We start from the raw sequence: 17,079 nt of genomic DNA on the forward strand, positions 1-17,079 counted from the left end.
ATCTTATCTTATCACACTGAATCTTCATCATCTTCATTGGAAAAGAATGAACAATGTTTTGAATATAGAACCAATAAAATGACTGATCTTCATAGAGCTAAACCCAGATCCCCCCTCCCTACCCCCACATCCTCTAAACCACTTCACTGAGATCTCAGTGGAAACACTAAAACACAGTCTAACAGTCTAAACTCTGTTAAAGAAGCCCTCTCTGGAGGGTTCATTTCCACGCAGCCATTTTTATTCCAAATGTTAGAGAAGACTGGGGCCAGCGGTCATAATTCCTACTATGAATACTCTCCTTCTTTTCTTGCGTAACACTTGCAGCGGTTTTCTGTCCAGTCATCGGGGCATATGAAACTTTCTCTTTCACTCTCGGCCACAGTAACAGCACATGGGTTTGGCTTGGGTCTCCCCCACAGTTCCCAAACTCACGGTCACACCACCACATCATGTTAGGACCATTGCCACAAACGATTTTTTTACTTTATGAGTATATGAGCGTAGATTATGACGTGTTAAATGGAACCATTAGTGTTGTGGATGTAAACAAGGTCCACAGAGACCTACAGAGGAAAATTGCAATTAATTTTCAGCTCAATCAGCTGTTGTAATCAAACGTTGTATTTGATGTCATTCATTGTTCAGGTTGTTCTTTTCTTATAGCTGCATCATGGTAACATTTGTAACCTGGGTTACCCATTTTTCCTCATCTCTTCTATCTGTGAGTGCGTATAACGATGTCACATGTTTGAGGGCAGGACTAGAAGCAGACTCTCATACTGAGACACTATAAACAGAAAGCAGTCAGACATGCAACACAATTACAAACAAGCCGCTTACAGAGGGACAAACATGGACAGCACATATGCTCTGCTAGGTAAGTACATGGAAACTAATAGAGCTCACTACACGTCTGTTTTTAGGACTTATGTTCTCTTCTCTATTTCTTTGGTTGTTTTGTTTTTGTTGTTTTTATGTTTTTATTATTATTTGTAGAATCTGATCTAACATATTCAGTCAGTAATTGTTTTGGGGGTTTTTTTATGTTTTTTTTTTTAAATAGAGATTGAAAATATGACGTCATTCAGGGGTAAAACCGCAAAGGATTCTGGGAACTCGTGGCGAGAGGTACTAGCGCACGCAGGCTTTCACATGAAAACAGTCACACAGCGATAAAAAGAAACACAAAATGGCAAGAAGCCGTTGTATTATTAACTGTAGTAGCCGGTCGCATGACAGCCACGGGAAGCCGACGAGTAAAGAGATCGTTGTTAACGGATTACGTCGTTGAAGAGAAATTGTTCAGCCATGTTTCCGAAGTAACAAAGAGCCACGGATGGTCTGGATTGCAGCCATTCAAAGAGCAAATATAACGTCCCAGAACTCTCACAGGTTAGTCTGCTCCAAGCATTTACACACAGCTCAGTCTGCTGTTGTAGCAGTGATTCTTGAGAGAAGGGACAAAACATGTCGGGCAGATAAAAGACAAACCAAGGCAATGTTTATACAACAAAACTATGATTTTGTCTTCAAACAATTATATACAAATATGTTTTTGAAAAATCAAAAAATATATTTTAGAAAATTAAAACCTGTTTTGTCCCTAATCTCAGGAATCACTGGTAGTTAATGCGTCATTTTCATAACATAATTGGTGATATAGGTTACAAGCAAGTCTGGCGCTGAACAGAAATTGTCGCGCTATGCTCCTTTATTTATTGTGCATAAATAGTAAATTGTCCTGACACAATATTGCGTTTCGCTTCTGTTATTATGGTACATTGACAAAAACATATACTTTTATTCACAGGATAAAACAGTTGTTTTGTATCACTAATTGTCCAGTACGATTACAACATACAGTATTATTGTCACTGCTACATTTCTGTAATGAACCAGAAATTATTTCCACTACTAATTAATTACCGTTGAGCTCAAGGTCGTATTAATAAATGGTTAACGAATGTGTATTTATGGAGACGATTTGTGAGACTGGTAAACTTATGATACGTACGATGGTCTTTCGTTCTACACGGTGCATTTCAAGGTCCTGCACCCATCCGTCGGTAAACTGTACCTGGGCTTGTTGCAGTGACCGGAAGTTACTAAACTTCATGAGTGTATGCACTCACTCCAAGAACCGTATGATTATAAATATGAGCGTGGTGAAAGTTGGGCAGCACGCTGACGTCTTTTGTCCCTCTGTGTGCTCGTAAGGGTCTAACCCTTTCGCTCCTTTGATTTTTTCCTCGTATCTTTTCTTTGAGTTTTCATCAAGTCTGTCTTTGTACTAGAGATGGACCGATCCGATATTACGTATCGGTATCGGTCCGATACTGACCTAAATTACTGGATCGGATATTGGAGAAAAATAAAAAATGTAATCGATCCATTAAATATCACGAAAGCACCTCACAAAACTTGCAACGCGCCGTAACTCACCTCAGAACGTTAGCACGTCGGAGCAGTATGCATCACGTGATAGAGCGGCTGTGGCATGCGGGACCTGTCGGTGGTCTGGATAGCATTTGGAGCTTCGCTAGCAACCCGGCATTTCATCTCCGACAAAGTTATCCCCAAGAGAAGTAAAGCAAGTGTGTAAGTCCATCTCTGAATGTTTGTAAAGCATTCCTGCGTTAAGCTTAACAAGCGATATATGGAGCGACTGCCTCTTCTTGCTGCTACTTCAATCATGAAACTGCTTAACGATCAGCTGATCGGCTTTTCTGTCGTGAGTCCGTGTCTCTGGTTTGTTTTTGGCCCACTTTGCACCAGAAAGAGGAAACCAGCGGCTGAACAACAGCAGCACGTTTAAGCTTGATCAGCTGTTGTTAGAATGTATTTAATATTACTTTCTACTCGAGGATCTTTTTCTACTGCTGACGCTGGTAACTGTGCAGGGGCGGATCTAGCAAAGTTTAGCCAGGGGGGCCGATAGGGCATGAACAGGGAAAAGGGGGCACAAAGACACACTTTTCTTTCTTATTCTCATTTAAAATGTCGAGCTTTTAATAAATAATTATCCGAATCTGACACCCAAAGTTTTAATTTGATGCAAAATGTATAGAAGTCCATTACTGTATATAGTAACTATTAAGTCTAATATATATACCCTAGTAAGCTATAGTACTTTTTACTTTGGGAAGGTACCATCTGTGCAGTCTGCAATTTTGCTGAAGAAAGATGTTGAATCTATTTAATATTTCTTGAAAAATAATTGATTTCTGTGCATTTTTTTTCACACTGCATCAAATTAAGGTTGATTACGTCGATTAAGCATCATGAGGTGGAGCGTGAGGGGTGGTTCCCTATTTTTTATTTATTTATTTTTGTTGTTGCTGGGAGTTGGAACCCTATTAGTTAGGTTGCTTAATATTTACGCTAAGTACTCTTTAAAATACCAGAATAGGGAGGATGGTGTAGGTTTAAGTTTATTAGATTGATCAGTGTTGCTGAACTATGAAATATTTTTTTTTGCATACAGGTATAACAGAATAGCTTTAGTGTAGTTGTTGTTTTAAACTTGAGTATGAACTTATACAAAATGCAAAATGCAATGCGCGAAAGTCACGTGGTCTGTCAATCTCTATTAGTGTGTGCTGAAATATGGGATTGCTGAACCTTTTCATATTGTAAATATCCAGTTATTAAACATTTTAACACGATAATGTTAATGTTGTAAAAACAGGTTGATTTTAGATGGATTGGTCCACACGTAAAACAGACCCTCTGCTTCCTGTAAATTCTATGTAACTTCTGTTTTAAAAGTTCGTATTAATATAACGTTCTTGCAGTTCTTTCTTGCAAAATTCATCACAATTGCAAGGTTTTGCTTCTCCTTCATCCATCTCAGCAGCCTGGTACTGTCTGTTACTACTGTTTAGGCTCCAGATAACTAAAGCATACTTTTTAGAGCTGATGTTTTAAAAAAAAAAAAAACATTTCCTTCCAAAGGAAAATGGAACGAAAATGTCAGATGTACACATCTGATCAACATTAACATCAGCGTCATGTTTTTAACATTGTTTGGCAGATGATGAAGAAGAGGAAGAACCCAAGTTCCGGATAGTCCTCGTTGGGAAAACTGGAGTTGGGAAGAGCGCAACAGGAAACACCATCTTAGGAACAAGAACTTTTATATCCACAACATCTCCTTCCACAGTAACGTTAGAGTGCCGAAAGGAAACGGGAGAATTTGGTGGTCACGCGCTGGCTGTCATTGATACTCCGGGTCTGTTCGACACCAGCAAAACTGAAAAGGAGGTGAAAAGAGAGATCGCTAGATCAATCTCATTTGTTGCTCCTGGTCCTCATGTGTTCCTGGTTGTGCTACAGGCTGGCAGATTCACAAAAGAAGAACAAGAAACAGTGAAAATCCTTCAGAAGGTGTTTGGAGAAACAGCAGCACAGTACACTATGGCCTTGTTCACACATGGAGACAACCTGGAGGCCGACGACATGAACATAGAAACATTTATCCATAAAAGTAAAGCTCTCAATGACTTCCTCGATCAGTGTCAGAGAAGATATCATGTTTTTAACAACAGAAAGAAAGATCCCACTCAGGTCAGAGAGCTGTTGGAGAAGATCAACACAATGGTTCAGAGAAACGGAGGAAGCTGCTACACCAATGAAAAATTCCTGGAGGCAGAGAAAGCCATAAAAGAGGAGATGGGCCGACTTCTGAGGGAAAATCCAGGCATGACATCCCAGGAAGCACGGAGACTGGCAGAGAAAGACAACTGGTTCATCCAGGCCGTTGTGGCTGCTGCTGGAGCAATTCCTGGTATTGGTCTGGGAGCTGGTGTTGGACTTGCTGTTGAAGTTGCTATTGGAGCAGGTGTTGGAGCTGTAGGAGGCCCAATTGGAGCTGCAGTGGGAGCTGTAGTGGGAGCTGTAGCTGGAGCTACAGTTGTGGCCGTGAAAAGCGGTGCATGTCCTATACAGTGAAATTCATTTAGCTGTGACTCATTAAAGTCAGCTTAACATGAAGATCAACAGTGAGGTTATTATCATATCGTGTGTTTTTACTGAATCACGTTTACTCAGATGTTTGTTTATCATGAATGTTGATGAAGTGATTATTGAGATGTTCCTGAACTCTTCAATCGAAAATAATCAGAAGGTCAGATTATTGCTGTATATGCATGAATCAAACACATTAATAATGAAAGCTGAGGAGTGGTATCCCTATTCAAATAATAACGCTACGGGTAAACGTTTAAGCTTTCAGATTATTAAAAACTCTGTTTTAGGTCAGTTTTCAATCAGAAGTAGGAGCACCGAATTATTCTTTTCATATAAAATAAAAACTGTGCCTCCACAAAAGACTAAAGAAAAAATTGGTTTAACTGTTGTTTTGTTGGTAATTTTCGCTTTGTGTTGCTGTTGTATCCTTTTATTTTTTTTCACTTATTAGAAAATGTACTGTATTTATTCATGAGTCAACACTGTGTGCATGATAATAATTGTAATCACATTTTCCCATGTACAACTTGTACAACTTTAAATGTAAAATCAAAGGAAACTGATCAAATGTAGGAAATTGGATTCAAATACATTGCATCGTACTTTGCTTCATGGTTTCCTCTGATTTTTTCCATTTTCTTTCATGTTACAGTTTAATATAGTATATATGTATATCATCCAGTGTTTGTTATATCATATTCTACCCATTAATCTTCTCCTGATTATCAGGGGCTGAGCAGCTCCTTCAGCCCATGTGGGGAGGCACCTAGGTGTTCCCACGCCAGTCGAGACATATAATCTCCCCAGCATGTCCTTGGTCTGCCCCGGGACCTCCTGTTGGTAGAACATTCACAGAATGCCTCATCCAGCCACCATCTGAGTAAGAGGCCTGAACCACCTCACCCGGCTCCTTTCGATATGGAGTTGCACTTCCACTCTGAGTTTCTCCTAAATGATTACACTCTTTGCCATATTTCTAAGTGTCAGCAACTCCCATGCACCCTTTGGAGGAAGTGTGCAGTCTCTCTCTTAACCACAGACCAATCCATCGGTTAATCTTCCACTCCCCCATGAACAGACTTGGAGGTGCTGATTCCCATTCCTGGTGGTTTAGACTCACCTGTGAACCAGTCCATTGTATGCTGAAGGCCACTACCTGATGAAGCCAACAGAACCACAACAGCAAAACACAATTCAATTATAGCGCCAAATCACAACATCAGTCACCTCAAGCTTCTTTATATTACACGGTATACCCCTACAACAATAGAGAGAAAACCCTGTGTGAGCTAGCACCCGGCAACAGTGGGAAGGAAAAACCTTTTAACAGGAAGAAACCTCCAGCAGAACCAGGCTCAGGGATGGCCAGCAATCTCCACGATCAGTCTGTGGTGAGGGGAGGAAGACGGGACAAAAGACACTGAGAGCCAGAGATGAAAAATAAGTAATGATTAAATGCAGAGTGATGGAGCAATGAAAGTGTATGCTATGGCTTCTGATGATGCTGCCTAAGGGAAGCATGTACACTGAACAAAAATATAAACGCAACACTTTTGTTTTTGCTCCCATTCCCCATGGGATGGACGTAGAGACCTAAAATTCATTCCAGATACACAATATAACCATCCCTCCCAAACAGTGGTCACAAATCAGTCCAAATGTGTGGTAGTGGGCACATCTGCTATATTGAGATAATCCATCCCACCTCACAGGTGTGCCACATCAGGATGCTGATCTGACATCATGAGTAGTGCACAGGTGTACCTCAGACTGCCCACAACAAAAGGCCACCCTGGAATGTGCAGTTTTGTCTCACAGCAAAATGCCACAGATGCCACAAGCAATGAGGGAGCGTGCAACTGGCATGCTGACAGCAGGAATGTCAACCAGATCTGTCGCCCGTGCATTGAATGTTCATTTCTCAACCATAAGCCGTCTCCACAGGCGTTTCAGAGAATATGGCAGCACATCCAACCGGCCTCACAACCGCAGACCTCGTGTAACCACACCAGCCCAGGACCTCCACATCCAGCAGGTTCACCTCCAAGATCGTCTGAGACCAGCCACCCAGACAGCTGCTGGAACAATTGGTTTGCACAACCAAACAATTTCTGCACAAACTGTCAGAAACCGTCTCAGGGACGCTCAACTGCATGCCCGTCGTCCTCATCGGGGTCTTGACCTGACTCCAGCTCGTCGCCGTAACAGACTTGTGTGGGCAAATGCTCACATTCGATGGCGTCTGGCACGTTGGAGAGGTGTGCGCTTCACGGATGAATCATGGTTCACATTGTTCAGGGCAGATGGCAGCTGAGAATGTCCCAGTTCTTGCATGGCCAGCATACTCACCGGACATGTCACCCATTGAGCATGTTCGGGATGTGCTTGACCGGCGTATACGACAGCGTGTACCAGTTCCCACGAATATCCAACAACCTCGCACAGCCATTGAAGTGGAGTGGACCAACATTCCACAGGCCACAATTGACAATCTGATAGACTCCATGCGACGATGTGTTGCATGAGGCAAATGGTGGTCACACCAGATACTGACCGGTTCTGGGTCCCCAGACCCCCAATAGTGCAAAAAACTGCACATTCCAGGGTGGCCTTTTGTTGTGGGCAGTCTGAGGTACACCTGTGCACTACTCATGATGTCAGATCAGCATCCTGATGTGGCACACCTGTGAGGTGGGATGGATTATCTCAATATAGCAGATGTGCCCACTACCACACATTTGGACTGATTTGTGACCACTGTTTGGGAGGGATGGTTATATTGTGTATCTGGAATGAATTTTAGGTCTCTACGTCCATCCCATGGGGAATGGGAGCAGTAACAAAGGTGTTGCGTTTATATTTTTGTTGAGTGTATAATGTACACAGAATTGGTCCTAGCACTGAACCCTGTGGAACTCCAGAACCTTAGTGTTTAAAGAGGACTCTCCATTTATGTGAACAAAGTCTATTAGATTGATATGATACAAACCACTGCAGTGCTGCACTGAGGTCTAGCAGAACAAGCACGGACATGAGTCTGCTGTCAGAAGCCATAAGAAGATCTCAACATACCCTTCGTAAATACTAATATATAGAGACCCCTACCAGCAATCATTCATTTATTTATTTCTGTGGCTTTTTATTGTTGACATGCTGTGTAGGTGTGCACTTGACCAGCTGATATCAACATAACGGGGAACCTTTGACTATTGTTCACCTGTAGTTTGAATCATAAGAAGTGTCCCCGTACAGAGATGTGCTTCTGATTTTGTAATGCAGCTCTGCTTGTGTTGAGTGATGTAAACAACCAATCGATCTGCACTCTTCAAACGTCAAAATTAAGCATGTGATGTTTTTATGACACAGCAGTGGTGGGTGTTCCCACCTCCTGCTCTTTGTCACTTAATGCAATCTTTCCGTTTTTGTGTTTTTTGGGTCCATCTTCGCACTAGCGATTGACCGCAAAATAAAGCTACCGGAAACGGTCAACTCTACATCAGGTCTTAATACAGGAGGTCAGCATTTTCTCGTGCACAGGGTCTATAGCTTCTGTGATGACAAGTAGAAGCTGGTGTAGACGTTGGTGAACCCCAGGAAATAATCCACAACAAGTCGAATCATTTATGTGAAAACACTTATCATGTCCCTTTTTATTTTTTGGTTTCTTATGTTGCTCAAAACTGGAAATTTTTCAGAATGATGCAACACCACATGAATGTCACTCTTCATCACACTTTTCAGGTCAGCCTTCAGCTGCTATCATGACCCCTGGGTGCGAAGCACTAAATGATGCAAGACCTGTATTTCCCCAGGAAAGACAAACACGAGGGCTGGTTTCTGTGTGCAACTCTAAGGAAGCGATCCTTCCTCTGTCATTTCCTATATCTGTGTGCAGAGCAGCTACCTAAATCCTGCTCTCACAGAAGTCGATCATGTTGTTAATCTTATTACATCCTCAGTGCGTGTGACGCAGGGTGCTGTGGCTTCTCTGAAAAAGAAAGCAATCAGTCAGCGAGGTTAGACTCTTTCCTATAAAGTATCTAAATGTGAATCTAAGTATGACATTTTATCACCTTCTTTTCATCATTTTTGGCATTAATTTGACAAAATGTTCAGTTCAGCAGGCTTCAGTTTACAGTAGGTGCCCCACACCATGTGAGTCAAACACACTAAAACACACGTGGTGTTAGTATTGTAGTTAATATTCAGTATTTTCACTAGACATACCCGTGCTCACCTCAACGCCCAGCTCTGGGGTTGGACTCTGTTCTAGTCTGGAGTTGGTGAAAGGCAGTGAGCAGGGTATGCTGCAGGTTTCACTGAGGGATGAGAAGGTTGCTTACAGTTTGGTCAGTGAGTGGGGCAGTGGAGCTGCTTCATCTGGTGACTGTGTTGTTCTTCTGGGAGATTTCTACGCTCACATTGGCAAAGAGACCTGGAGGGGTGTGTTTGGGAGGAGGTTTTCTGTAAAAGCGCGCCACTTTGGGTGTGTATACGTTCCAAGACAAGTTAACTTCTGAAAAAATTTATAATTTCGTGTTGTTTTTTCACAGTATTCACAGCGTGTGAAGGCTATGAGGCTGATAAAGTGTGGATGCACTGTGTCACTCCTAATCAGCACACTCCTCAGGGACAGCAACACTTATAGGGCTTTGGAGCGTGATGTCACAGGGGTGGGCGTGGAAAGGATTTTGGCCTGATGCGCCATTTCCGGGTCCAAACAAAGCGCAAGCGACAAAGGAGCGAAAGCACACACAACAGCCGTGGTTCGTACTTGCTGTGTGGTCGGCTGCAATGTTCGATCGCACAACCGGCACAGGAATACACTTAAAAAGGGTTTGTGTTTTTATTCTTTGCCAATCTGGAAGCACCATGAGGCAGCTCATATGGCGGCGTTACAAAAAGAAGGCGTCCAGCCTGGATAGCAGCCGTGAGACGAGCTGATATCCAGGTCACTTAACTTACCGGACATTTTCATTCCAGTAAGTTCTACATACTGTATGTGTTCATATCACTCTTTATAGCTTAATAATATTATCGTTGGTGGTTTCGGAGGTCATAGAAATTGCGAACCAACATCGAATGGAGTGACTTTGCGGACATGCGTGTTATGTAACGATTCGCTAATTCTTTCGCACAACTGTAGGGAAGCCTGCCTATGAAATGGATGTAATATGTTGCCCGATTATCAATGTGGGAGTTTGCATCAACTTTACAATTATGGACACATAATATGACAACGAGATTTTAGCAGTTCATTGATTAATGTATAACATCAACTGTGGTGGGGGGTGAACCATGGCTATTACACTCGATGCGCTCCAGCTGACTTACCCTGGTTTGAATGATGACGTACTCACAGTTTGGCGGCTTGAAAATAGCCAAATCTGCACCCAGCCGTTAGTAAATTGGATGTGAGCCTCCAGCGACTTGTAATTACGAAACTGGTTCGCAGTGTAAGCGCGTACTCCACAAACAAGATATGTGAAGGTAGGACAGTGGCGGTAAGTGGTCGGGGTCTTTACTCCACGGCCGTATTTCATACGGGTCCACATTTGCGATGCACTCCATTTTTTTCAAGTAGGGGAGTTGTAACATTTTTGACATTTCTATCTGTAAATTGGAGCTCTTTTAAGGTAGTGGATTCAAAATGTAATGCAAAGTATTTACATGTCTCGGCTATTAAATAGTGCAGCTATTTTCTCTGCAGTACAATTACCCATTGCATGGTATGGCCTCAAACACAAAGAGTGAAATGTTACAATTAACCCCATAGTCTGGGTTAGTTGTAACATATCCTGGGGTGAAATGTAACACAATGAAATAAGGGTACTAACAAAACATTAACATGTAATCTTTGTTTATTCAACACATGAATGCACTTAGAGCCATTTATGTAGCTGTGTGTGTGTGTGTGTGTGTGTGTGTGTGTGTGTGTGTGTGTGTGTGTGTGTGTGTGTGTGTGTGTGTGTGTGTGTGTGTGTGTGTGTGTGTGTGTGACAGAATGCAGAAATCTAGCTTTTGAACATATTCCAACCCCCCAAAAAAGACAAATTATGGAATTTTCTGCAACTGAATATTTCCTTAATTTTGGTTGGTCTTCCTTGAGTTTGGCCTCATTGGCTCAGTGGGCATTATAACCTACAACTCTTGCACCAATTTTGAACATAACAATGAAGCTGAAAAAATGTAGTTGTTCACCAGCATCGCAATTCCATTACTTTTTATCCTGGCTTACCTTGGTGAGGTTTGCAAAGTGCTTCAGAAAGATGAGGAAATCTGTTTCTTGCACCCATCCTGATTTATTTCCACTACCAGTACTTCCTACTGGTCCATCTCTGACACAGAGGTCTGCATAATGTATGTGTGGGAACACAAACAGTGGAGGAATTGTGTTGCCAATGGCATTAACCACATATACAAAAGCGACCAGTGAACCTCTCTCTGCTGATGTCGTTGCCCCAACTTGTTTAATATAAGTTAAAGTAATAGTGTGGTAAGTTGTAACATACATTATTGTTACAACTGACCCCGACTCCTATAGCCATGAACTAGCTAACATTACAGCCAACGGCTAAAACATTAGCACTAAAGACCTACACAGAATATATCCCCATAGACATACAAATAACATAATTTAAGTTTGATGAGTTTAACTGCAAAGCAGATGATGCTATTAGAAATTGAAATAAAGTAGAAAAACTTACTTTTTGGCATACAAATTACTTTTTTTCATGTTAAATTGTCTGTGTTTGACAAAATGTGCTGATTTTTCACATGTGATAGCAGAACTGAATTGGGCATGCACAGGATGAGTCACATCATTTGAAACTTAGCCCTGATTGGAGAAATTGGAAGTGTTACAACTGACCCACGTTACAACTATCCCCGGTCTCCCCTACCGCCGCTTCGCCTCTGGACGCAGTCGGTCTCTATATCATCTGTTTTCTTTTGAGCTGCTTTTAACCGTGTTTCTTGTCGTCGTCGTTCCAACACAGTGTGTTTGTTTTGATTTGTGGCGCCGCGCTCCCACTATACATTGCGGCGTGACGTCAACTCCAAAGCCCTATAAGGTGTTGAGACCCCACAAGCAGCTGCTATAACAAAGTCACTTCCCAAACAGAAGCAGAAAAAGCCATCATCCACCCTACACACCACCCATATCCTGGGGACACGACACCTGCGTGTATGGACCTCTGAAGAGTCGCAGCGTGATCTCAACTACCTACAACACTCACTGCCATCACACAAACACTGTGAAGCACAGCAGACCGTGACTAAGTGTGACACCAATGAATAACAATAAATAATATTATTAGCTTCAAAGGTTTTATCTGCTGAATATGATACGACAAAATTACATTCACACTCAATCAAGAAATACTACAGATGAGTTGGCAGTGAACAGTTTTAATTCAGTGTTTTAGTTGGAATAAAGGCGAGAAAAAATGAATGCAACAAACTTAAAATGAACCAGTGTGAACTCACATCAGTTTGGCACAACAATCCACATTTACTATGAAACATAAACTGAGTAAAATTTAATGTCTCAAAATATAAAGTTTTCTTTTTTTCTAATTAAATTCCAAAGCAGTCATCAAAGCCTCATACTGCATATTTTATGTGGGTCCATATGTAAAGGTCCACTTTCATGCTTGTTCTGAGTTACAGCAGTTTTTCACATACTGCAGTTCGGTACATGAACACTGAATTTCATGTTCAGGAACATGAACCAGTGGATGAAATTCATTTCATGCTGCTATGAGTCTGTGTTGCTATTTAATATCTCAAACTATAAACCAGCACACTCGTCAAACAGACTCTCCAGATTAAAATAAATGATCAGAGCTGTGGACAGACGATCTCAGGCTTATGTTGTTCGCCAGCCGGCACTGGTTTACTTTTTTAAACTCTTTCTTTGGACAGGTGATTTTGGCCTTCAAGAGTTTGCCAAGTGAGACACCAGATATCTGCTCTGTGACTTTAATAACTGAAAACAGATAAATGTTGAAAAGCTGAAGGAGGCTTGGTGCAGTTCAACCTGTGTCCACTGAGCGGCAGCAGAGGACCAACTGCAGACCGTAAAAGCGACAGAAGCCAAACATTTTATCCAGCTGTCATTTTTCCAAACACACTACGAACTGATTTGAATCGACGTGCATCTGTAACATGCCTGTGACCTTTCTCTCCAAATAAACTAAAACTTGTATTTCTCAATTTAATTCTGGCAAAAAGAGTAAAGTCTAAAAAAAAGGATAAAATAACATTAAAAGGTGATGGAATATTATTAAAACATTTAGTTAACGACAGTAGCAAAACAGTGCAGGTGTGCAGCACAGCACACAGATTGTCTGAACATATGCACTATATACGTGCATGTTGCACTGTGGTGTTGGAGCTGCTCTATGCTACAGTTAGTTTAGCTTTAGATTCTAGCTGTTAATGAAATGGGACCAAACGGAGCAGCAAACTGAGATGAAACATTTATCTCCATAAAACAAACAGTCCAAAGACCACTGGATGACATCACTGTGGTTTCATCCTGTCACGGTTCTGGCTCGGTTCGACCCGGCATTTTGAGTTTATTATGTTTTCGTTTATCTCTTGAATGATCGTTGTGTTACCTTTGTGATTTGTTGGTTACTATTTAAGTTCCATGTTTCTGTTCACTCGTGGTTAAGGATTTGTGTCATGTTTTGTGTGAGTTTAGTTCTGCGTCCTCGTGTAGTGATCGCTTGTTTCCTGTTTTATTGTGAAGGTCTGTCTCATGTGAGTGTTCAGTTTTACCTCTCGTCTCGTTGATTATTCCCAGCTGTGTTATTCCCCTGTGTTTCTCTGCGTGTATTTTAGTCGTGTCCTCTGTCATTGTAGTTGCTGGTCTGTCTGTGTATCTGCCATGTTTCATCCGTGTGGTCCCTGCCGGCATCATCATGTACCATTGTCTTCCTTCCTTTATGTTCAGGTTCAGGTTCGTGTTCGTGCTCAGTAGTTTAGTTCTCCGTTTGTCTCTCTTTATTTCCGTGTTCAATAAATCACCTTCACGGCTGCCTGCGTTTGGATCCTCCTTTTCCTTTTCCACACAGCTCTTCTCAATCGCCGTGACACATCCATCTTTTACATACTAAACAAATGAATGTGTGCTGGATTTAAAGTAAGAAATGCACAGAATGAGAAAACCCAAGCAAAGCATACAGAGCCTGTATCTACTGACCCTGCGGCGTTTAACCCCCTTGCGGTCACAAGTGTTGTTCGTCTTTTATAGTTTAGTTCAACCCTTTTATCAGTAACAGATTGGGGTTTTTTATTCAGCTGACTTCATTATGTTGGTACCAGTGTCTTGTATTTTAATCCACGTATGTGCCAGAACCCGATTTTTCTACTTGTGACTAACTTGTTTATCCAGACTGTTTAAAAGGTGTTTCCATGTCTACTGACATGGCCTTAACTGCTGATTATTAGGTCAGGGTTAGAGAATATTTATTTGTGTAATGCAGCGTTGCCCCAATTACAAAGACAGATGGCCTTTGTCTGACTCAGCTGGTCTCACTGAGTCTAAAACACAGCAGGAGGACGACAGAACAAATAATCAGAGTTGGAGAGAGGGGAGCAAAAGCTGGAGTGAAGAGGAAGAACAAGGAAGGTCATTTTAGGGCAGGAATTACAAAAGAAGAAGAAATGTTTGAGAGAAAAACTCAGTTGTACATAATGATGTTAATTTTTAGTTTAGTTTCACTCATTTGAACTGCAAATATTTTAATAACCAAAAGGCCTCTGTTGGCCAAGAACAAAAAAGTTCTGGTTGATTGAAAATATGAGAGAAAATGACTCTTTGTAAACACTTTGTCTGCACTTTTGGTCTCAGTCACTAGTTTAAAGTCTTATTGAGTACAGCAATGATCACTTTGTAAGTTATGGTCTGATTGGAGTCAAAAAGGCTGCCAACTGTCCAATGACCATGCAGCGTCCTTCAGTTTCATCTGTGCTTGTGGCGTCTGATTTCAAGCATGGTGACAGGAATAAAGGGGGGGTCATGATTTTAGAAACACTGTTTAATTGGAGCATAATATCAAGCTGGGATATTGATCTGGTCAATGTGTGTGTGTGGGGGGGCGGGGGGGCTAGTTTCAATTCTCCAGGATGGCACATGAATACGTGCCATTGCCTGAAGGTTTGCTGTGTCTCCCAACAGTCTGAGGAGCATGGAGGAGATTCCAGCTGGCAGGCGGTTACCCTACGAGAGCTGGACAGAGCCATAGAAGGCCTTAACCCATCAGTGGGTCTGGTATATACTCTGTACAGGATGAGCATGCCCAGAGCTATAAAAGGAGCTCCAGCAGGCTGCTGGTGTGAATGTCTCTGACCAAACAGATAACTTCATGAGGGTGGCCTGAGGGTCCAATGTGCTCTTATGGCCCCTGTGCTCCTTTTTTGGCACTGTGGAGTCCGAATGGCATTTTGCCATAGAATACCAGAATTGGTGCCCTGTTCTTTTCATAGTGACAGCAGGTTCACCCTGAGCACATTCAGAGAAGCCACGCCTGTAACATCCTTCAGTGTGATCAGCTTGGTGCTGGTCAGTGATGGTCTGGGGAGGCATATCCATGTTGGGAGACACAGACATCCTCAGGCAACAACATCCTGAATGGCATTAGGTATCAGGGATGAAATCCTTGGACTCACTGTAAGACCCTGCGCTGATGGTTCCTGGTTTCCTCCTGGTGCATGAGAACGTCCGGCCTCATGTGACGAGAGTATGCAGGCAGTTCCTGGAGGATGAAGGAATTAATACCACTGACTTTCCCCTGCACTCGCCAGACCTTAATCCAGTCGAACACCTCTGGGACTTTTTAGTTCATCTGTCCAGGAGGTCAACGATGAGCTCTCCCTAAACATCCCTTGTCTCATTAGAAGCATGCCCCAACATTGTCAGGCATGCAAACAAACTGGTACTTTTTGGAGTTGCTTCAATGAAATTTCAGCAAAACGAACTAACCTGCCGTTGATTTTTCGGGTGTCTTTGAATTCAGCCCTCTTGATCATTTTATTTTCCATCAAACGATGTGACGCCCTTTAGTGCCGAACACGTTGCCCAGTCCATTTCAGTAGAGAGATCCTGCCTGATTTTTCTCCCATTGAGATTTTTTGAGCAGTGTATATTTGCTTGGACTACACCCTACTGTCTATTGGGGGCTCAGTGCCATTTCTCTCAATGCCATTGGATGGGAGCATCAATAGGGCCGGAGTTTGACTGTAAGTACAATTTTAATGTCCTTGTGACATAATCAACAGTCAACGGGACAGAAAGCGTACACTACAGACAGGCAGAGCTAAACATAAAAAGCAACATCCAATGGTGGTTAGAAAGTAGTCCAAAGTCCAACAAGCAGATGTAAGAACATCAAGTCTGGGACAAAGGCTATGTAAGCACACAGGATGTCTGTAGTTTCTCACTCCTCCAGGTCATGGTAGTCTCAAGAGCTTGAACAAAGAAAGCAGACGGACGTCTTTAAGTTTGTGGAGATGTTTCATCTTTAGCCTAAGATGCTTCTTTGGTTCTAAAAAAAGAAAAGGTGGAGAGTCAACTTCTTTGTTTGTGTGTCTCTTGTCTTTGGATCTAGACATTTAAGGGTTCTTTCGTGGTTTGTCTGTGTTTATGTCTCAGTCTGATGTCTTTCCCCCTTAAATCTAATCCTTTTTTCTCATTTAAATCGAATTGGTTATGAAACATTAATGGATAAAAAAAAAATTGATCCTGGACAGTAGGCTACTTTACTTTAACTATATTTTTATTCTTCAACATGTCCTTTGTTTCATTTAAACATTTTAAAAATGTTGAACTTTTATCCAGCTCCGCTTTTCATGTGATCCATCCGAGTGCTGGCACAGTGAGGATGAAGAAGTGCTCGGATGTGTTGACCCCGAGCAGCAAGATAACAGGTGAGACTGACGCAAACGGATCTGATTTCCACTTCAGTGTTTGTTCTGCTGAGAGTTTAGATAAAGTGTGTGTGTGTGTGTGTGTGTGTGTGTGTGTGTGTGTGTGTGTGTGTGTGTGTGTGTGTGTGTGTGTGTGTGCTGTAACACACATAAAGTTAATATTTAGTGTTG

The 17,079-nt window shown here is 42.0% G+C and overlaps 1 protein-coding gene across 1 annotated transcript; it reads left to right on the top strand.

The window, feature by feature from the left end:
- Positions 1-827: 827 nt before the first annotated feature.
- On the top strand, positions 828-5,579 carry LOC146700902 (GTPase IMAP family member 9-like). The gene is made up of 2 exons (XM_085471222.1): positions 828-880; positions 4,037-5,579. Exons 1-2 carry the CDS (start codon positions 856-858, stop codon positions 4,951-4,953), a joined length of 942 nt encoding a protein of 313 aa, XP_085327348.1. The 5' UTR covers positions 828-855; the 3' UTR covers positions 4,954-5,579.
- Positions 5,580-17,079: the final 11,500 nt, after the last annotated feature.

The sequence above is a fragment of the Copadichromis virginalis genome, linkage group LG10, assembly GCF_057382275.1.
Source record: "Copadichromis virginalis isolate Kocher_CV1m ecotype Utaka linkage group LG10, C_Virginalis_male_GT1.1, whole genome shotgun sequence".
Classification (NCBI taxonomy): Eukaryota; Metazoa; Chordata; class Actinopteri; order Cichliformes; family Cichlidae; genus Copadichromis; species Copadichromis virginalis.